At 33.0% G+C, this 21,453-nt stretch overlaps 1 protein-coding gene across 3 annotated transcripts; it reads right to left on the bottom strand.

Moving 5' to 3' along the window:
* Positions 1-2,907: 2,907 nt before the first annotated feature.
* Positions 2,908-15,658, bottom strand: LOC119608161 (apyrase). 3 transcript variants are annotated; one of them, XM_037962467.1, is made up of 8 exons: positions 15,370-15,635; positions 12,411-12,636; positions 11,448-11,645; positions 10,976-11,381; positions 3,716-3,873; positions 3,559-3,655; positions 3,152-3,503; positions 2,908-3,088 (listed from the first exon to the last, which is right to left on the bottom strand). In XM_037962467.1, exons 1-8 carry the CDS (start codon positions 15,495-15,497, stop codon positions 2,992-2,994), a joined length of 1,662 nt encoding a protein of 553 aa, XP_037818395.1. In that variant the 5' UTR covers positions 15,498-15,635; the 3' UTR covers positions 2,908-2,991. The 3 variants fall into 3 exon arrangements, with proteins under 3 accessions (XP_037818395.1, XP_037818392.1, XP_037818394.1); XM_037962464.1 differs by lacking the exons at positions 2,908-3,088; positions 3,152-3,503; positions 3,559-3,655; positions 3,716-3,873 and adding exons at positions 4,292-4,433; positions 4,504-4,861; positions 4,925-5,021; positions 5,085-5,242 and having other exon boundaries at positions 15,370-15,658; XM_037962466.1 differs by lacking the exons at positions 2,908-3,088; positions 3,152-3,503; positions 3,559-3,655; positions 3,716-3,873 and adding exons at positions 7,859-8,053; positions 8,123-8,480; positions 8,560-8,656; positions 8,725-8,882.
* Positions 15,659-21,453: the final 5,795 nt, after the last annotated feature.

Genomic DNA, 21,453 nt, shown 5'->3' with positions numbered 1-21,453 from the left:
TTTTGAATTTTCTATAATATTGAACGTAGAAACATGAAATTTAACATTTAGGGCCTTGATTAGGTAAAAACCTATTAAAGGGATCTCTTTGGTACTATTTCGTTGTACAAAAGGTACTTTTTGAATTTTCTATAATATTGAATTTAGAAACATGAAATTGAGTACATATGTAGAACCCGGATTAGGCGAAAACACACAAAAGGGGACTTTTTGGTACTTTTTCGTTCTACAAAGGTACTTTTTGAATTTTCTATAATATTGAACCTAGAAACATGAAATTTTGCATGTAGGGCCTTGACTAGATAAGAACCTATAAAAGGGACTTTTTCGTTCTATAAAAGGTACTTTTTGAATTTTCTATAATATTGAACTTTGAAACATGAAATTAAGTATGTAGAGCCCGGATTATGCGAGAACACATAAAAGGGGACTTTTTGGTATTTTTTCGTTCTACAAAAGGTACTTTTTAAATTTTCTATAATATTGAACCTAGAAACATGAAATTTAGTATGTAGGCCTTGACTAGGTAAGAACCTACAAAAAGGGACTTTTTGGTACTTTTTCGTTCTTCAAAAGGTACTTTTTGAAATTTCTATAATATTGAACCTAGAAATATTAAATTATACATGTAGAGCCCGGATTAAGTGAGAACCCATAAAAGGGGACTTTTTTCGTACCTTACCGTTTTGCAATTGGTATTTTTTGATTTTTTGTAATAAAATTCGTACTGACTGTTTTTTTAGCACATCATGGTGAACTCTTACTTGTTTTTATATTCGACGGTAATGATATTTATTTTTTAATTCTATACGAATATCCAATAATGAGATTGATTCTTTTAATCCATCTAAACAAATTGGGTTTAAGTATGTATTATTAAGCATACTAATCATTATCGGCCAAATACATACATATACATATGTATATATTTTTGAACTTTACAATATAGGAAGTCCAAAATTTATGTTATGTCACCTGACAATTCAGTTTGGTACAAGAAATCTGTTAAGAAGTTTTCTAGCCCGTAATGGAAGTATGAGCTTATAGCCATTTCTATTGATTATACCCCCTTTGGTGTTTCGCGTAATGCACGTACAGTAGTGTCAGTTTCTTATATTTTCTCTACCCAAATGGGGCTATTATAACATACATAAATAGTACATACTTACATATGTATATACATATGTGTATCTTATTTCTATTCATTAAAAGGAAATTAAATTTTTTGCATATAATTTTTTTTTAATCTTCTGCCAATGATCCCAAATATTATCATTAATTTCGCCACCTATTACCAATATATCATCAACATTTTCTATTGATGATTTTCGTAAATTTTGAATATTTTTAAGGAGGAATATTTTCATTGGAAAACTCAAGGAAATAACCTTCCGATGCATAATATGACTTCTATTATATTTTTAAATATTTTAAGTTTTTAGTTTAAAATATTATTAATATCAATATATTGTATATTGCTTTCGTCATTCCGTTTGTAACACATCATAGACATAGCTCATCGTGATCATAGACGCACAAAAGTATATACATATGTATATTATTATTATGCCATGTTCGTCCGTCTGTCTGTTGAAATCATGATCAGGACCACCAAGAGGAGCTAGACAGTTCAAATTTTGCATAAATATTCTCTATAAGGTTTGTTTGGTATTGAAAATGGACAATATCGATCCATGTTTTCGAATAGCCCCCATACAAGTGGAAGCCCGAAAAAAAACAGGTTTATGGGCATAATTATTATGAAAGTATAGTATAGTATGTATCATATGACTCAAAATATATACACCAAATTTTATTAGGAACGGTCCATAATTGACCCTAACTCCCTACATAAGGTCCCCTTCAGAAAATAACTTTAACTTTCATTACTGGCTTAAAAACATGAGTAAAGCGATGAAATCCGGCACACATAAGTTTTATACGAGCTAAAACTTCTCTACCAAATTTAGTGAGGATCGGTTCATAATTGACCCGATAATGCGGAATGAGTCACCCTAACCCTAATCAATTATAAATTCACATTAATTTAAAATTTATAATATTACATTATTTTTGCTTCGTTAAGGTCTTTGGTTGAGAAAATAATGGCCGTATCATCTGCATAAGCAAATGTACAGCCGTTTAATGTTTAATACAGGACCTAATTTGGAACCTTGGGGACGGCCATGAGTTATTTCTGTTCCATTACTCACATTTGTAACAATTTTGACTATGAGGCTTCGATGGTTTAAATATACTTTAAAGAATTTAAGACAGTTTCCTAGTATTCCGATTCTTTATAGTGTAGCTAAAAGATTGTTGTGATTTGAAGTATCGAAGGCTTTGCTGAAGTTTACAAATAACGCAAGGCAATGAAGATTTTCAATTAGACAAGTATTACAAAATATTATGAGGATCGGTCAATTATTGACTCTACCCCTCAAATAAAGTCCTCTTTAGAAAATTTGATGAGAAGGATTCAGAAAATTGCGAGTACAGCGATGAAAATCGACATAAAATGTTTATACTTAGGTATTCTTCATTCCGAATTTAATGAAGATTAATCAATAACTGACCCAACCTTTTCTAGGATTCCCTTCAGGAAAGTATAGCAATGAAATTTGACATAAACAAGTTCTATACAGAACAAAATCTATGTACAAAATTTTATGAGTTCATAATTGACGCATAAAAGGTTTCCTTCAGATAATTACTCTTACGGTTTATAAATTTTACAAAAATATAGTTTTTGAAAATTAATATTTTGTTAGTTCAAAAGAGCTCGGTCCATATTCCAAATATCACCCTGATGTTTATAGGGGAGCATTCCTTTTACTGCACACTGTTTGATAGTGGGAATATGAGATTCAGTATCTCAAAAAATTAACAAAAACAATTGTTTGCAGAAATTTTTATTGAAAAAAAAAAAAAAAAACATTGTTATATAAAATGAATAACGTACTGATAAAGTTAAAAAGAGAATTAAAAAAATTAATATACAATTTTAATGCGACCTTCAATACCGGCTATAATAGGATCATGAATTTTAATAAATTTCATTAAGGCATCTAAGTCACCAGGTCCTCTCCTAAAATACATATATAGAATGATAACAATTTACAAAACGATATGATTTAAAACAAAACTTTACCTGAAATCTTTGGCGTTATCTTTAATTAAATTAAAACCATCTTTACCGTTAGCCAAATAATCCATAAGAACTACTTTATAGTCTTTTTCCAAATCTAATTTCACGTATCTTGGAACCATACAATCCTGACAGCGAACTTTTAAATCTTGAACCCTTTGGCCTATGGGATTTGTAATGTTGTAAACAATTTTCAAACCAGATACCTGGGGAAATCTATAAGAATAATTACTAGCTGCAGTTAAAGGAGCTATACAATCTTCCAATAATTTTCGTATTACGGAACCATTTAGGGTTACAACAAATATATCATTTTCCCATGGACACATGGTTATCAAGTGATTGTAAGTTAAATCTAAAAATATAGTTGTTTTTGTTAATTTTTTAGAGAATATAATTTGTAAACATACTTCCAGCCTCTAAAGGTACCCGAAAATGACTCTGTGCTGTAAATGCTATAGTTATATTGCTCCAATTAGGGCCATCATAGTTTTGTTCTTCTAGAAACTGAAAATTTTATGCGTTGTACTTAATTTTTAAAGACATTTTCACAAATTGTGAACTAACCGCATGTAACATTGCGTCCGTAACAAAGTTGCCCAAATTACATTCTCCAGTGGAGCATTCTTTTTGTTGTAAATATACTGCACTACGTCCAATCACACGATTTCCAACGGAATCAATTTCCTGACGCCACGGCTTTAAAGCTTCAGTAACTGATAAGTCTAAATAGCCAAAAATAAAAATTCTATATTTTTAAAATTTATAATAATAAAATGTTAAATATTAATATCAAGGAAAACATCAAACAGTAAGTTCAATCACATTCTGTCAATACCCCATAAAAAGAAATCCATCATATTCCTTAAATATTCAAAGTTTGAAATCCCGGTAGATCGGCAATGGCAGTTTGTTGTGTCTTCCCTTTTATGGATCTCGTTTTTATATCTTACACTACTATATAGTGTGTAAGGTATTATGGATGTTTATAATAAAGAGAAATATTAGTATTATAACCACCTTAAAGTACGAACCCCATTAATTTTGCTTAAAATCGTTACATATATTGAAGATATTATATTTACACAACTTTTTTAATAATCAACTAAATAGTTTAAACATTTAACTATAAAACAACGAAGAATCAAATTCTGAATAAAACTTTAAATTAAAATAGTTTATTTATACAACATTAAAAATATTTATGCGTCCCTCAAGTCCTGTATAAATTGGTGAAGTTTTATTTACGTATTCCATTATAGAGGCCATATCTGTAAAATATTCCCTGAAAAATTAATTTTTAAATTTATTACAATACGTCCTGTAAATGATTTGTTTTTTTATTTAAAACTTACTGTCGATTTTGACCGTATTGTTTAAAAATCGAAAATCCATAACCTCCACCGGCTACATAACGTGTCGTTAAAATCCGATAAACTTTATTAACATCCAAATTCTCGTAAATAGGAACATTACAGTCAGCACAACGAACTTTTACTTTAAGCACTCTTTTATTTACGGGATTCCACAAATTGTATATGACTTTTAATCCCGACACTTGTAAAAATGTATTAGTGGCATTAATATTATTTAGAAAATTGATACGGGAAACACTTTTCTCTAAAGCTGCTTTCAAATGTATTCCTTCTAGATCAAATGCCACTAGGGGAGCTTCAAATGGACATAAACTGTAAACTTGTCCATAAGTAATAGCTAAAAGGGAATATCATTATATATTTATTTTTTGATTTTGTATTAAACCTTTCATTAAGTTACCTCCACGTGGCAGCGTTAAATACAATTCGCCAGCAGCAGCCAAGGCTATGGAAATATTGGTCCAGTTGCTACTGTTATATGGTGATAAAGTCATGAGCTGCAATATTGTTTAAATTATAATTAAAATAAGTGAAATAATATTTCAAACTATTCCACTTACTTTATCTAACATTGCATCGGTATAAAAGTTTCCAATATTGCATTCTTTATATTCACAATCTGTATGTTCTAAATTCACTATAGTTTCTCCGGTTTTTGCACTACCAGCTGTTTCTATTATACTTTTCCACGTTGGTATAAATTCTTTTATTTCTTTATCTATAAAAAATTATTCCAAACAAAAACTTTTTTAAATTTTTTATTTTTATGAAATTGATATAGGAAAGTATATTTTGTATTGATTTTTATATCAACTATATTTTCGATTTTATGGACTTTTTGGGGTTCCAACATATATATTTGCATTGATCTCTTGCTTCGGGGTAATGCTGGTGTAGTCCCAGAGACCAAAGTAAACTTTTCAACGAAATCCTATCTGGTCTCAGAATTTCTCCATCGTGTTTCTTAAATGAAAAACATAATATTTTTAGCCATACGTGAGACGTTAAAACGGTCCAAAGAAACGTGTATTATGATTAAATTTGCTTTTTAGTCTAAAAGTTTTATCTTTCCATTTTAAAATAAAGGTTTAACCTCTATTCTACCTGCTTCCAAGATATAAGCTAAAAACAAATATAAATTAAAAGAAACAGACCAAATGTCAGCAAATACAATAGATTTGAAACAATGCACAAAGTTTTTTGTATGGGAAAAGGGAACCGGGAGGACAAAGGAAACGAGAGGGGGGACAACGAAGGGGGGGCGAAGGGGGGGAAGCAGAAAAAGGGGGGGAAGACGAGCGAAGGAAGGAGGACGGAGAGAAAAGGGCAGAGCCGGCCAAACGAGCGAGCGAGCGAGCGAGCGAGCGAGCGAGCGAGCGAGCGAGCGCGAGCGAGCGAGCGAGCGAGCGAGCGAGCGAGCGAGCGAGAGAGCGAGCGAGCGAGCGAGCGAGCGAGAGAGCGAGCGAGCGAGCGAGCGAGCGAGCGAGCGAGCGAGCGAGCGACGAGCGAGCGAGCGAGCGAGCGAGCGAGCGAGCGAGCGACGAGCGAGCGAGCGAGCGAGCGAGCGAGCGAGCGAGCGAGCGAGCGAGCGAGAGAGAGCGAGCGAGCGAGAGAGCGAGCGAGCGAGCGAGCGAGCGAGCGAGCGAGCGAGCGAGCGAGCGAGCAGGAGCGAGCGAGCGAGCGAGCAGCGAGCGAGCGAGCGAGCGAGCGAGCGAGCGAGCGAGCGAGCGAGCGAGCGAGCGAGCGAGCGAGCGAGCGAGCGAGCGCGCGAGCGAGCGAGCGAGCGAGCGAGCGAGCGAGCGAGCGAGCGAGCGAGCGAGCGAGCGAGCGAGCGAGCGAGCGAGCGAGCGAGCGAGCGAGGAGCGAGCGAGCGAGCGAGCGAGCGAGAGCGAGCGAGCGAGCGAGCGAGCGAGCGAGCGAGCGAGCGAGCGAGCGAGCAGCGAGCGAGAGAGCGAGCGAGCGAGCGAGCGAGCGAGCGAGCGAGCGAGCGAGCGAGCGAGCGAGCGAGCGAGCGAGCGAGCGAGCGAGCGAGCGAGCGAGCGAGCGAGCGAGCGAGCGATCTATCTATCATCTATCTATCTATCCTATCTATCTATCTATCTATCCTATCTATCCTATCTATCTATCTATCTATCTATCTAATCTATCTATCTATCTATCTATCTATCTATCTATCTATCTATCTATCTATCTATCTATCTATCTATCTATCTATCTATCTATCTATCTATCTATCTATCTATTTCTATCTATCTATCTATCTATCTATCTATCTATCTATATCTATCCTATCCTAGCTATCTATCTATCTATCTATCTATCTATCTATCTATCTATCTATCTATCTATCTATCTATCTATCTATCTATCTATCTATCTATCTATCTATCTATCTATCTATCTATCTATCTATCTATCTATCTATCTATCTATCTATCTATCTATCTATCTATCTATCTATCTATCTATCTATCTATCTATCTATCTATCTATTCTATCTTCTATCTATCTATCTATCTATCTATCTATCTATCTACCATATGGTAACCTACACTATTGAGTATGTTAAAAATTTGGATTATTTTTCTAATAATAAAACATTAGACCTTAATTCCGATATATTATTATTATTTTCTGAAAGAGATATAAATTTTGGAAGATCGATTTACGATGACATTAAAGTTATTTATGCAGAATTACATCGCGATATTAGAGTTTAAAGGGGACTTTGTATGGGGACTAGGATCAAATGAGGCCCGCTCATTACGGAATTCGGTAGTATCATTTAAACTTATATAAAACCAAGATTTGCCGATTTTTGAATATATTCTACGAAATTTAACATTATTACAAACTCAAAAGCTCTATTCGGGCGATACAGTTTTATGGAGGCTAGGCGAAATAATGAACCGATTTCAACCATTTTTATTAGCGTTCATCCTTGGATCAAAAGAAGAGTATGTGCAAAATTTCATCAAATTTCAAAATTGCGACCTGTAGCACAAAGTTTACATGGACACACAGACGGACGGACAGAAGGACATATATGTAATTTAAGGTGGATGTAAAACCAATAATTGTGGGTGTTACAAACATCAGCATAAACTCATAATACCCTCCCTACTATAGTGGTGTAGGGTATAAAAACACCTGCAGATTTTCGTATATTTTTACATGTACTTTAAAAGCTCTTCCGTTTTTGTAGGATATGACGTCATTTTATTCGAAATTTTGGAGAACAAGGTTTCTAATAGAGTACACATATAGTACTCTCTGAATTGAACAAAATGACAAAGTTTTTTTCAATTATTCCAAATTTGGCAAAATCTATATGTATGTTTATATAAAAAATACTGTTATTTATTATTAAGTACAAAATTATTATAAGTACTTTAAAAATTATAATTTACTTTAACATATGCTCATCAGTTTCTATTAAAGTACTTTAATTCGGCCCTCAACGCCGGTAACAATTGGTGTAATATTTTCGGTGTACATTAAAAGGGCATCCAAATCGGTAATGTAAGGCCTTTGAAAAAACGAAAAGAATTTCATTTCATATCAATTTTAAACAAAATATATGTAAAGTTAAACTTACTGTACATTAGTACCATAATCACGGAACATATAGTAACCATCACCACCATCTTGTAGGAAATTTGGAGCTACAATACGATATGTTGCGTTTATATCGAAAGGTTCATAACGTGGATAGGAACAATTACCACAGCGTACTTTCATGTCAACAACACGTTCATACATGGGCTTTTTAAAGTCATACGTTACTTTTAAACCTGATACCTGTAGAAAGATATAGGAGCTATTTTCCCCCTTGTCATAATCAATTTTACTAGCGCCAAATTCTAAAGCTTCCAATAAACGTTCACCGGGCAAATCGAAAGCAGTTAATATGTTTTCAAACGGCGACATGGCAACAATGTGGGAATAGGTAAGATCTGAAAAGGGGGATAAAATATACATAAATTTAATGTGTCCAAGCATAATTTGTATAATATGGTGTTGTTATTCACTTACTTCCACGATATAGAGGAACTCTTAAAGCACCTGTATTAACTAAACCAATGGGTACTTGAGTCCAAGCTTTGTCTTCATATGGAGCCAAATGCAAATACTATAGACATGAATATTTAAATAAATAAAAAAATTTTAAAAATATTTTTCTTTTTATTTAGTACTTACTGCATGAACCATGGCATCACAGAAGTAATTTCCTAAATTGCATTCCTCGCTGCTGCAGGGATATTTTACTAAATCAACCAAAGTTTCTCCCACTACAACTTTACCTTTTGCATCAATTTCAACTTTCCATGGCTGTAAGGCATCCACTACTTCCACGTCTAAAAGGAAAATATATTGTTTACTAATATTGTACATTTTTAAAAATATTTTATTTAAATACCAGATACCAAACACCATTAAACATCCAAAACCGTTTAACAATGAACACAACAGTGAGTAATATTTAACATTTTGTTCGCTATACCGAACAAATTAATTTTTCACAATAAAAAAAAACTGCAGTTACACCGAACAACAAATTGTTAACCCAAAAACCAAAATATACTTTTCTAAAGGATTGAACTGAATCCGCATCTGACCTCGGAATTGCTCCATCACATCAAGTTATCGAAATATTGTGTCTATATTTGAGATGCTAGAACAGCGCGATGATATGCATTCATATTTATACAAAAATTTGTGTCGTCTAAAAGTCCAATCTGACGACTTTGAAATAAGGGGAACAGTGGTAAGACCTATATTTTATAATCGACAGATTGCACTTTTTGACGACATACATAGATGCCGTGTTGGCCTTATTTCATTTCGGTCTTTTTTTACCCACAGGGTGAGTGGGTGGCAATTTTTGTACGATCTTTCATGACATCAAAAGGGTGGTCACCTTCCGGTATACCGGAAGATTGATTTCACATGATGTTGGGGTAGTCTCCCCTTCAATTGACTTTAGACCAGTGATTGCATTTTCCTTGTCGGGGTTTGCATTGGGATTGATCCCATACTGCCTGTCATTCCGCAAAGGGGCTACTATTGAAAGGTACAACACAAAATCTGAAACTCTGCCCTGTGGGTTCCCGTGGTAACAGGTTATAAGGCTCCCTGGTTTAACTCCAGGTCAAATTATTCCAAGGAAAGGCCGTAGAAACCTTCAGTTTTACGGGACTAGATCTCTAAGTGCATGACGGCTTATTTCACGGTGGTCATTTTCATCCACTGGGTAGACTTGAGACGGTCTACCACGCTCCCCTAAATCCTTCTATGAAGAACTCAGGTGGCAATTTTTTGTACATGGCTGTGCTGGTCCATGTACAACCACTTTGCTAAAGTACTTGAGCTATCTAATCTCTTGCCATATGGAATCAATCTCAATGCAAACCCTGACGAGGAAAAAGCAGTCACTGGTCTAAAGTCAATTAGAGGGGAGACTACCCCAAAAACAGATGAAATCAATCTTCCGGTATACCGGAAGTTGACCACCCTTTTGATGTCATAATAGATTGCATTATTTAAAATGCAATCCACATCAACTAATGACCCATTCCAATGCATTCCTTAATCTATTAAAGCCCGCCAACAGCACCGAGAGACGTATTTGGTAGTCCGAAATACCGAACCAATAAATCAGGATCCATGTAATGTGACAAAGGATGTAGGAATTCGCAAAGTCAATTCGAACCCAATAAGTCGCGTAGCATGAATGAATATGAATCCTATTAAGATGTCAACAGCGCCGAGAACTTACCTGAAGTAAAAGGTCTACTAAATCAGTTCTAGTCTCCTGTCGGGCAGAGAATTCTTTCCCGATCGATCACCAATTACATCAGTTTCTTTCTCAGACCATAGAGAACGACCTACGGACAGGCAACTACCAAGTGTCAACCTGTGAATTCCCCTGGCGTCCTACTACGCGAAGAGTAAGAGATACTCAACGGGTTCAGGAATCCAGCATAAGTTCCTCTGTCACATCACTGGGTGAGAGAATCCAGTCCTTTGGATATATCAGTCCTTGGCCACCCGTTGCTAAATTATTCCAAAGAAAGGCCGAGGATACATTTGATCATGACCAGTTTAGACGGCAGATTAGAGGTATTGATAGCACTTCTTTTGCCCGGGGGGTCTACCGGGACTATAAACCGGATTGTCCCAGGGGGGAGATAGTATTAGGATATATTTAGAGCCGATTATCCGAATAACTTTCGGCTACGATGTGTCGAGTCATATGAAAATAATCTTTTAGATGATTTTTTTTGCGATTCGCAATAAATTAAAACTATTTTAAAAACAGTTCTATACCAGATTCCCAGTCCCTTAATTTTTTAAATCAACCGTAAGTACTTAAAAATAGTAGTGATAACATGTATAATAAAGGTTTTTGTTTTACTAAAATCAAAATAAATTTAAAATTTTGACTTACCTTCCGGCACACTATTAGACATATAAATGGGAGCACCTTCAAAATCAACAACATTGCCATCGTCATCGAAATAAACCGTTAAATTGCCAACATATTTAGCATAAGCACCAGCTTGTACAATTAGAACACGGTGACCAGAGGCATGAGTAACTTGTGTTGGATAATCACCCTTTGGTTTATCAGGTCCTGGAGGATTATCTCCGGTATAGAGGAACGTATGCGAATGAGAACCAACAATAACATCAATTTCTGCACCGGCATGTTCGGCAATCAGTTTATCAACTTCATAGCCACAATGGGAGATAACAATAATAATATTGGCACCTTGGGACTTAAGTTTCTCCGCCTCCTCTACAATAGTTACACTTTCATTGCGAAATATTAAATTACCAGTATTGGCTAAATCCTGTAATTTTAAAGAATCAAATATATGTACTCTCTTGAATGTTATAACTTTGTTAAGAAATCTTACATAAGTTGTTTCCAAAATTACACCTATAACACCGATTTTACGATTACTTCTCTCAATAATCATAGATTTTTGATATTTTCCAGTCATTTCAGGTTCATTTGTAGAATCCATATTAGCTACGAGCATAGTGGTGTTAAGTGACTCTAAAAAGGGGACAACGCCTTCTACGCCATGATCGAATTCGTGATTACCCAGTGTCTGCAATAAAATAATTTTATTATTTTTGGAACTTCTGCTAGTATTTAAGAATTTTCAAATGCCTCCTAATAAAAAGATACAATTTAATTTCAAGTTCATAAAATTTACAATAACAACTTTTTCTTGTAAGCGTTTGTGGCAAGTACCTTCTAGTGCTGTAATATTCTACTACTTTTGATTACTCAATACTACTCAATACTTTTCGTTTGGGTACTCAATACTACTCGATACTTTTAACGGTTTTATTTTAAATTAAAAACGAGGAATTTTTCCTTTTTTTAAGTAAAGTTAGAATAGACATCACACCTCTTTTGAGACATTTTATTTTTTTAGATAGCGTCGATAAATATTTGTAACTTTTTAACTATTATTGCAGTGTTTAAATTATTTTTACATTGATTTGATATTGCTAAGAGTTGCATTTCTAATAATGATATGGTCTATATTAGATTTTAGAGCTGTATTTTTTCACATCATAGCCGTTAAATTTAAATAAGTTAAATCCATATACAAGTCTGAAAGTATTGAGTAACTACTTTTTAGTATTGAGTACCCAAAAAATAGGGCAAATACTCGATACTCGATACCCACTACTCAATACTTTAACAGCACTAGTACCTTCCTCGAATGACATCACTGTGTTAAAATAATAACAGTAAATTTTCGCATTTTACATTCTACTAAAAGTTTTTGCTGGGTTACCTTTCAAACATTGGCAAGTACGAAAGCTACAGCTAAATAGACTATATTTCAAAATACACATACCATTGCATCAGCTGGTAACATATTCAAAAACTGACTGGTTACATTCCAGCGTCCAATATTGTACCACAAAGTACCTTGAAAACTATCACCAGCATTAAAATAAACTGCGTTCGTATCCTTTTGTTCTTCCAAGAGACGCTTAACTGTATAAACAGTGCGAGCATAACCGCCTATACAAACTTCATTATCATCACATGTACCGCCCGAAGTATCGGTGGCTTCAAACCTGCAAAAATAATCAAATGGATAATTTACGTGAGTTCAAAAACAATGATGTTCACCCACTAGTAATAAATATAAATCTTATCTTTTCCAAAATAATTACAATAACAAAAAGATTAGATTATGTATTAAAACTAAAAAATATAATTAAGTGTAAAATTATAAACAAAAAATATTAGTGAGCGCAATCAAAAAACAGTTCTTATCACATGTTACCAATTTAAAATTGATTTATATGACAAATATAGCCAATTTAGACAAATATAGCCAAATACATATGTATTTAATAATAAAATTTCTTTTAAATAGTCTACTTACATACAAACTGATATATCAATTAAAAATAATACTTATTTGGTTGACATGTTCAATGACAATAATGCCTATTTTAAACATAGTAAGCTTCACATATAATCAGTAATTTATACCTAGAATTATTTGTTAAAACGTTTATTGTAACAATGTTTACATGAATGTCAAAGTTCTTCATGTAAATTTTGAAGCTATAGTTTCGCAGATAAGCAAATTTTTGTATTTAATTCATAGGGGAAATGAAATAATGAAATTCCGCCCATTTTCACCAAAATGTTCAATTGAATATTAAAGTTTTTCTCAAAACATGAAGATTCTAGCTCTAACAGTTTCCCAGATAAACGATTATTTGTATTCAATTCATATGGGAGGTTCCAAGCCCCCTAGTGAAAGTCCGCCCTTTTTCTCTAAAATGTATATCTGAATACTAAAGTTTTTCGTGCAGAATTTGAAGATTTTAACTCAAATAGTTTCCCAAACGAATTTTTGTATTTAATTCATAGGGGTGGTTCCAAGCCCCCTCCCCTAATGAAATTTCACCCATTTTCACCAAAATAACGTTTTTCGTGCAAAATTTGAAGATTATAGCTTTACCAGATAAACTAATTTTTGTATTTAATTCATATGGGGGGTTACATGCCCCCTAATCCTAGTCCACCCACATTTTGTTTTAAATATTTTAAATATTGACACTGAAGTGGTTCCGACAAAATTTGAGGACTCTAACTATTATATTTTCTCAGCTATACTGATTATAGCCATTTCGCCCATTTTGTCCATAACTATTCTTATGGATGTCAAAGTTGTTCGTAAAAAATTTTAGGACTCTCGATATTGCAGTTTCTGAGATATGCGGCTTTTAATACCTATTTTATACTCGCCTGAACACGCCATAAATCGCACTGAAACAACTCGGAGTTTAACGAACAACGACCAATGATTATCAACTCAGCCACACCGATGTCGCTGCTACAACAACACATAAGACTGTCATCGGTTGGATAAAGACGTAAGTAATCTTGCACTCTTTTGGTGGGATCCCATTTATAACAACTCATATATTGCAATATCTGAGAGAAATTATTACCGACACCAAATAAAACAAGTAAGAAAGTATAGTCGGGCGTGGCTGACCATATGATACCCTACACCAGTTATGAATATTAAATGTGATTTATTTTTCATAATAAAGCATTTATCTTCAATATTCCCTTGTTCCGATACATTTAAGCAATTTATGGATGAAAAACTAATATTCTGAAAGAGGCTTTATATGGGGGCTAGGGGCAAAGATGGACCAAGCCCGGTAAAATTTTTTCAATATATTTATATTTACATAATATTTTATTGTGCTGAATTTCATCGCGATATTTGTGTTTATAAGTTAATTTGGGACATTCAAGTAATTTTCTGAAGGGGACTTTGTTTGGGAGCTAGGGTCAAATGGGGCCCGATCTTTATGAAATTTGGCAGGGTCATCAAGACTTCAATAAAAATTAGTTGTGCCGTATTTTATCGATATATCTGTATATTTAGCATAATTATGAGCTCAGAAGCCCTTTTCGGGGGGTTCTGTTCTATGGGGGCTAGGTGAAATAATGGACCTATTTTAACCATTTTCAATAGGCTTGGGTCAAATAAAACGTGCGTGCCAAATTTCATCCAATTATCTTGAAAATTGCGACCTGTACCTTGCGCACAAGGTTTACATGGACAGCCAGCCAGCCAGACGGACGGACAGACGGACATAGCTTAATCGACTCAGAAAACGATTCTAAGCCGATTGGTATGCTTTAAGGTGGTTCTAGGACGAATATTTTTGTATGTTACAAACATCAGCACAAATCCAATATACCCTCCCCACTAAAGTGGTGTAGGGTATAAAAATCAATAAAAGTGCTTCTTTTATTAAAACAAATGCAGATTTTCTTGTGCAATTAGTGACAATTGTCAAAATTTAACGTAATCAAAAAAGATTTCGTTTGGCACAGCAAAAGTGATAATATTTTCCACCATAAGAAAATTTTATTTTACCATAGAACTTTGCTGCCGTTTGGCACACAGTCTTACTATTAAAATTTTCATCGTACTTTCAAAATTTAATTTCAACGCAGAGCGAGTCGATATTTTTAAATTTTATACAAAATCACAATAGAACAAAAAATACAAAAACAACCATAGTATACAAATGTACGTAGGTTAATAGATATTTTTATAATCTCAATTAATTCAATTTAATATCGTTCACGTGAGTAATATATACATAAATACATATGTATATTACTGCAATTTACAATAACATTGGATTATATACATATATGCACAAAAAAATAATAATTTGTTTGTATTAAACATGTTTAATAATTGTTAAATCACTAAAGTTGAAACTGAAATTTAAAAATTTTATTTTTTAATTTATATATACCTGGCGTGAAAATCATTAATATGTATAATTGACAACGGAAATAGATCGGCCTTAACCTGTTGTTTACTTAAGCCCAACAGCGTAGTTAGACAAATAAGAAGAAATCCAAATGTTTTGTGACGTATCATTTTTGTTTAGATATTAAATAATATATAAATGGCACAGTGGATCCCCCCAAATAAAAAAAACCAAAACGTGACAGCCTGTCTTCAGCTGTGGTTTTCTTCCGTTAGACCACCTTAAGCTAAATGGACGGTCTGAGAACTGAAACGTGCGATACGTGAATTACTTTGTTATGGTTGATTATTTCTATCTCTAAATATAATATTACTTTGCATTTGTACTCTTTTCGCATTTCGATGTATTAAATAATAAAAAAAAAGCCAGTCACACAAATAAATAAATTACACAGGCCAACAAATTTTCAACCCAGAGATCAAAGTATACTTTTCTAAAAGATTGAGTTGACCTAAATCCAAATAAAGCCTCTACAGATTGGACATTCAGATTACATATACATATATAAAAACTTTATAAGTAAATATGTCAAAGTCCTGTTATAACATCTCTTATATGGTCAAAATTTAGGACCCGATATGGACCTGATGGAGGAAATCTTTCTTTTAGAAATGTGGAGGAAATCTATCTTTTAGAAATGTATACTGGTCCCTCTGTTTATTTTTTTAAATTTTCCTTTTAGAAATGTTTACTGAAATCTAGATTTCGACTTTTTTCAAATTTTGTTGGCCTGTGTTATTATTACTCTCAATCTGAGTATAATAAAATAAAACGTTTATAACATTATATATAGGCACAAGTGTACAAATAACTTATTTTTTTTCACTTGATTAAACGCTGGTGATAAGAGAGTTTAAACATTCGAACTGGAGATAAAACTAATCATTTGAAATAAATTTGCTGTAATTGCAAAGACAATAAATCAATCAAAGGGTTATTCAAAATGTGTAATGGTATTTTAGAGGAGTTATTAATTAATAATGAACGGCAACAGATCTCTTTCAAATTAGATATCCAAATTATAACGAAAAAACAAATCTTAAAACTCAAGATTTCAACTCAAGATTCCCGACTCAATTGCTGGTGTAGAAGTAATAAAAGAAAACTAATTCTAATTTGATGTCAAAACTTTCGGAGTAAGATGAAAAGATTTCTAGGAAAGGCCAGTAGTCGCATAAAGTGGTAATCCGTATCCTAGGACTAAATTACCGCTTGGGTGACCAAATAAGCTTTTTTATCGAAAACATTACGATATCCAAATTTTACTTAAATGTAGGTATTCGATTTGTGGTTAGAAATCGAATACCATCATCTCATAAAGGAAAATTATTATAAATTTTATTCGATCACGTATGAGGTAATTTACCTCCTGGTTTGAATTCTCAGAAGAATCATTCGATGTATTATTTAACGCTTGCTAATCAGACGAGGAGATGATAAGTAAAACTAGGTCTCTATATAGGATCGATAATAACTTTATATTTTCTAATAGTACTAACATCACATAGACATACTTCAATCACTTTCGTGGTGCTCATTGGAAAATATTCAGGGTTATCAAAATTATGCCCTAATACTTTCAAGAGCACAAGACAGGAAAGTTTAACCCTTTCCTGAAGCTATTATTCGGAATATCATCTACTCAAGGAATACAAGCACAGTCAAAGAATACAGCATATTGATAACTATGTTGCCGGGGATGTCATCATGTTACCATAACAATCACAAGCTTAAAGTCCAAGCAATTGGGTCAGGCTCACCCAAGGATGCCCTGCCTTTATGCTATTAATATGTAATTCCCAGAAATAATTTTATTATTTCCACATCTGGTTACAGATCAATATTGATTTTTGTTTAAAACTCTCACCTTCGGAATGGTTCCGGAACCAGTTCTTTATTAAATGGTTTTTGTTAAAATTTGTCAACCTTGAAACTTGTTCTAGAGGATCTATAGAGTTAAAACATTTCTTTGTACAGGATGTACGAAACTAGTAACTAACTTTACAATCTCACCGTACAATTGAATTAGGGATCTGTTTAGTTCCTTAAAGTTCTGTCTTCTTCAATAAAAATAAGTTTGTTAATTTTTAATTTTGTCAGTTTTTTCAACTGATCCCGAAGGCCGGCTATCCAGAGCACTTTTTTAAATGAATCCAAAAAGCAACATACATTAAATTTCGGAGCAATTCTTTTCGGGTTAAGATTGTCCCTTTCCTAAATTCTAAACAAATTTTCCAATACATTTTTATTTTAGAAGTGTCACAATGTCCATGGACGTTATGACACGTTTAAGAATTGCCATAACGTCCATGGACACTATGACACTTTTTGGTGTGTCATAACGTCAATGGACATTATGTCACTGGACATTATGACACGCCACCTTTTAAACTCTGGGATATTTCGAAATTGAAATTGTCATAACGTCCATGGACACAATGACTCAATTTAGTGTGTCATAACGTCTGTGGACATTATGACACACCACCGGAATTAGAGATGACCAATATTTTAACGACTGTGATTTCATCGCAATGATTGACAATTCACTACTAACTACTGTGATTAAAATTGCACTATGCGGCAAAAATAAATACCTGGGAAGCGATAACACTTTTCTAAATGGTGGAGCCGAGTAGAATAGGAAACTGTGTTTGAAATTTGCCAAACATTTCTAAAATCTTGAGGTACATATAAGTAAAAACCGCGTTTTCGTTTTTGTTACTTTTTTACCTTTAAGCTCTTATAAGTCAGTAACTTAGTTGAATCTCAACCGATTGTAAGTTGAGAAGAAATTGAGGCGTATATGTAATGACGTACATATGTATATGATATTTAAATATACATATGTACATTTCTTCAGCAAACATATTTTTACAACGTTTCTCAACTTCATTCAATTCTTTACAAAGAATTTTATACAGGAACCGTGTTCAAAAAAGAATTACAGTTATTTACTAAAGGAGGGTTTGCATGATCGCGTTTAACTCATGTATCTATATATATACATACATATATAAAATTCTAACGTTACTGACTGACTGATTCATCGCACAGTTCGTTACGTACGATGAATTTCGTCATACGCACTGATTGTGCGTATTTTCATATAATTTAGTGTGTTCTATATTTGACGACGAAAATTCGTTCCGAAAAATTCGTCGTTCACTCCAATTGTGCGTTTAGCATAAAGCTTATTGTCGTTCATTTAAAAAATAAGAGGACAGGTGTTTGGTACTTTTTTCAAATTCGGCCCCTTTAGGAAATAAACGGGTAAAATCTGTATTTTGGTACTTTTTAGCACCCCATGTTTCTTTTTAACCAGTGAACATTCAACAAATATTTTTGACTCCTTCATAACTTAACGAAAAAATAAAAATATGAATTTAGTACTTTTTGGATATTCGGATGTTTGAGGGGTGAAAATTGTACCCTTTTTTGGTACTTTTTTCATACAACATTGTGTCGTTCATTTAAAAAATAAGAGGACAGGTGTTTGGTGCTTTTTTCAAATTCGGCCCCTTTATGAAATAAACGGGTAAAAACTGTATTTTGCTACTTTTAAGCACCCCATGTATCTTTTTAGCCAGGGAACATTTAACAAATATTTTTGACTCCTTCATAACTTAACGAAAAAATAAAAATATGAATTTAGTACTTTTTGGATATTCGGATGTTTAAGGGGTGAAAATTGTACCCTTTGGTTTTGGTTTATTAACTAATACATCCAACGTCCGACATGTTGTAACTTTTTGGAATTGCATTTTTATTTCGTTAATGGGGAGGAAAAAAGTACTAAAAGGAGTAAAAACGGGAAATTTGATTTGATGTACTCTTTTTTTGTACTTTTTTCATACATCATTGTTTTTGGTTTATTAAGTTACACATCCAATGTCCATCATAATACATAATAACGGACTCCCACTACGATGTTGTAACTTTTTGGAATTTCATTTTTATTTCGTTTATGGGGAGGAAAAAAGTACCAAAAGGAGTAAAAACGCGAAATTTGATTTTATGTAAACCCAATGATCCAATTTAGATCAAATTTGTAGATTTAGAAACAATAAATATGCTAATGGGGTGTTCTTTGGAACCTCGGTACGAAATGATATTTTTTGGTACTTTTTTCATTCTCCAGCTGGTATTTTTTCAGTTTTCTATGATATTATCGAAACATGAAATTAATAATAAGAGGACTTTTCGGTACTTTTACGTTCTACATATGTAAGTACTTTTTTAAGTTTTCTTTAAAATTAAACCTAGAAACATGAAATTAAGCATGTAGAGCCCGGAGTAAATCAGAATCTATAAAAGGGGACTTTTTTGTACTTTTTCGTCCTTCGACTGGTACTTTTTGAGTTTTCTATTAAATTGAACTTATTAGTACTTTATCGTACTTCGACTGGTACTGTTTTGAGTTTTATATGAGATATAATAATATATCTATAACCTAGAGGCATGAAATTAAGCATGTAGAGCCCGGATTAAGTGAGAACTTTTTGATTTTTTGTATAATATTGAACCTAGAAACGTGAAATTAAGCAAATAGATTCCGGTTTGAGTGAGAACCTATAAAAGGGGACTTCTTTTCTATAATAGTCAACCTAGAAATATAAAATTAATTATGAAGAGCACGGATTATATGAGAACCTTTAAACGGGGACTTTTTGGTACTTTTTCGTTCTTTAAAAAGTACTTTTTGAATTTTCTATAATATTAAACCTAGAAACATGTAATTAAGTATGTTGATCCCGGATTGAGTGACAAACCATAAAAGGGGACTTTTTCAAAAAGTACCTTTTGAAATTTCTATAATATTGAATCTAGAAACATGAAATTAAACCTACAAAAGAGGACTTTTTGGTACTTTTTCATTCTTCAAAAGGTACTTTCTGAAGTTTTTTACAATATTGAACCTAGAAACATGAAATTAAACACGTAGAGCCCGGAGTAAGTGAGAACATATAAAATAGGACTTTTTGGTACTTTTTCGTTCTTCAAAATATACTTTTTGAATTTTCTACAATATTGAACCAAGAAATATGAAATTATGCACGTAGAGCCCGGAGTAAGTGAGAACATATAAAAGGACACTTTTTGGCAATTTTTCGTTTTTCAAAAGGTACTTTTTGTGTTTTTTATAATATTGATCCTAGAAACATGAAATCTCTAAAAGGGGACTTTTTGATATTACAGATATATATAAATTTACAATAATATTTATTTTATTCCATTACGATTAGGGTAGTTGATTTTGTTCAGTAATATTTTAAAACTATTTTGTTTAATCCAAAAAAATATGTATATTTTTTAATTCATAATTTAAAGTGTTTTACAAATCACTTTCACTTAGAACGACATTCTTTATAAATAACCGGATCCCTATGTACAATCATCTAGGCGTTTCCCCCGTTTTTTACTTCGCGGACCCCCATACACATTTTGATTTCCAATTGTTCTAAATGATTGTTCATCCAAGAATTCAGTTTCTATATCCCATTTCAAATAAAAGTTTGAAGATCATGATGTTTGTTTTTATGACCCTGAGGTCGTCAAGGTAGCGAAAAGGTTTTTTTTTTCAAGTATTGACGACTGATGCTTAAAGAGTCTCGTTGCGATTGCAGAGAGATGAGCTGAAAATGTAAAGTAATGTGTTTCCAGAATTTTCGGTAAAATAATATAACAATGTTGGACTTCTTCCATGTTGTTGCGGAGTTATCCGCATAAAATGTCACCTGAACATAGTTCCCATTAAATAATAACTAAAAGCGTTTATATTTTGCAGTATATGTATTATATATTTTTATAATTATTTGTTTACTCACACTTACACACATTTATTTTAGTAATTGCAAACATACACAGAATTGATTTCAGGCATACATACATAAATAAAATTAGTTTTAAAAATAATTATTTTTTGTTTTCAATCTAAAAGTTATCTTAGACAAAGAAAGTTTAAATTTTAACAAATTATTAATATAATAATAAATTTAAGTTTTGTTTATTTTTAAATTTAAATTATTTAATGTATTTAAATATTTATTTCAATAACTATTAATA

This window comes from Lucilia sericata, unplaced genomic scaffold, assembly GCF_015586225.1.
Source record: "Lucilia sericata isolate MDLA Ls3-8-SP2 unplaced genomic scaffold, ASM1558622v1 Contig000798F_arrow, whole genome shotgun sequence".
Taxonomy (NCBI): domain Eukaryota; kingdom Metazoa; phylum Arthropoda; class Insecta; order Diptera; family Calliphoridae; genus Lucilia; species Lucilia sericata.
Note: the sequence above shows the minus strand (reverse complement) of the source record. Positions and strands in the feature narration are given on the sequence as shown.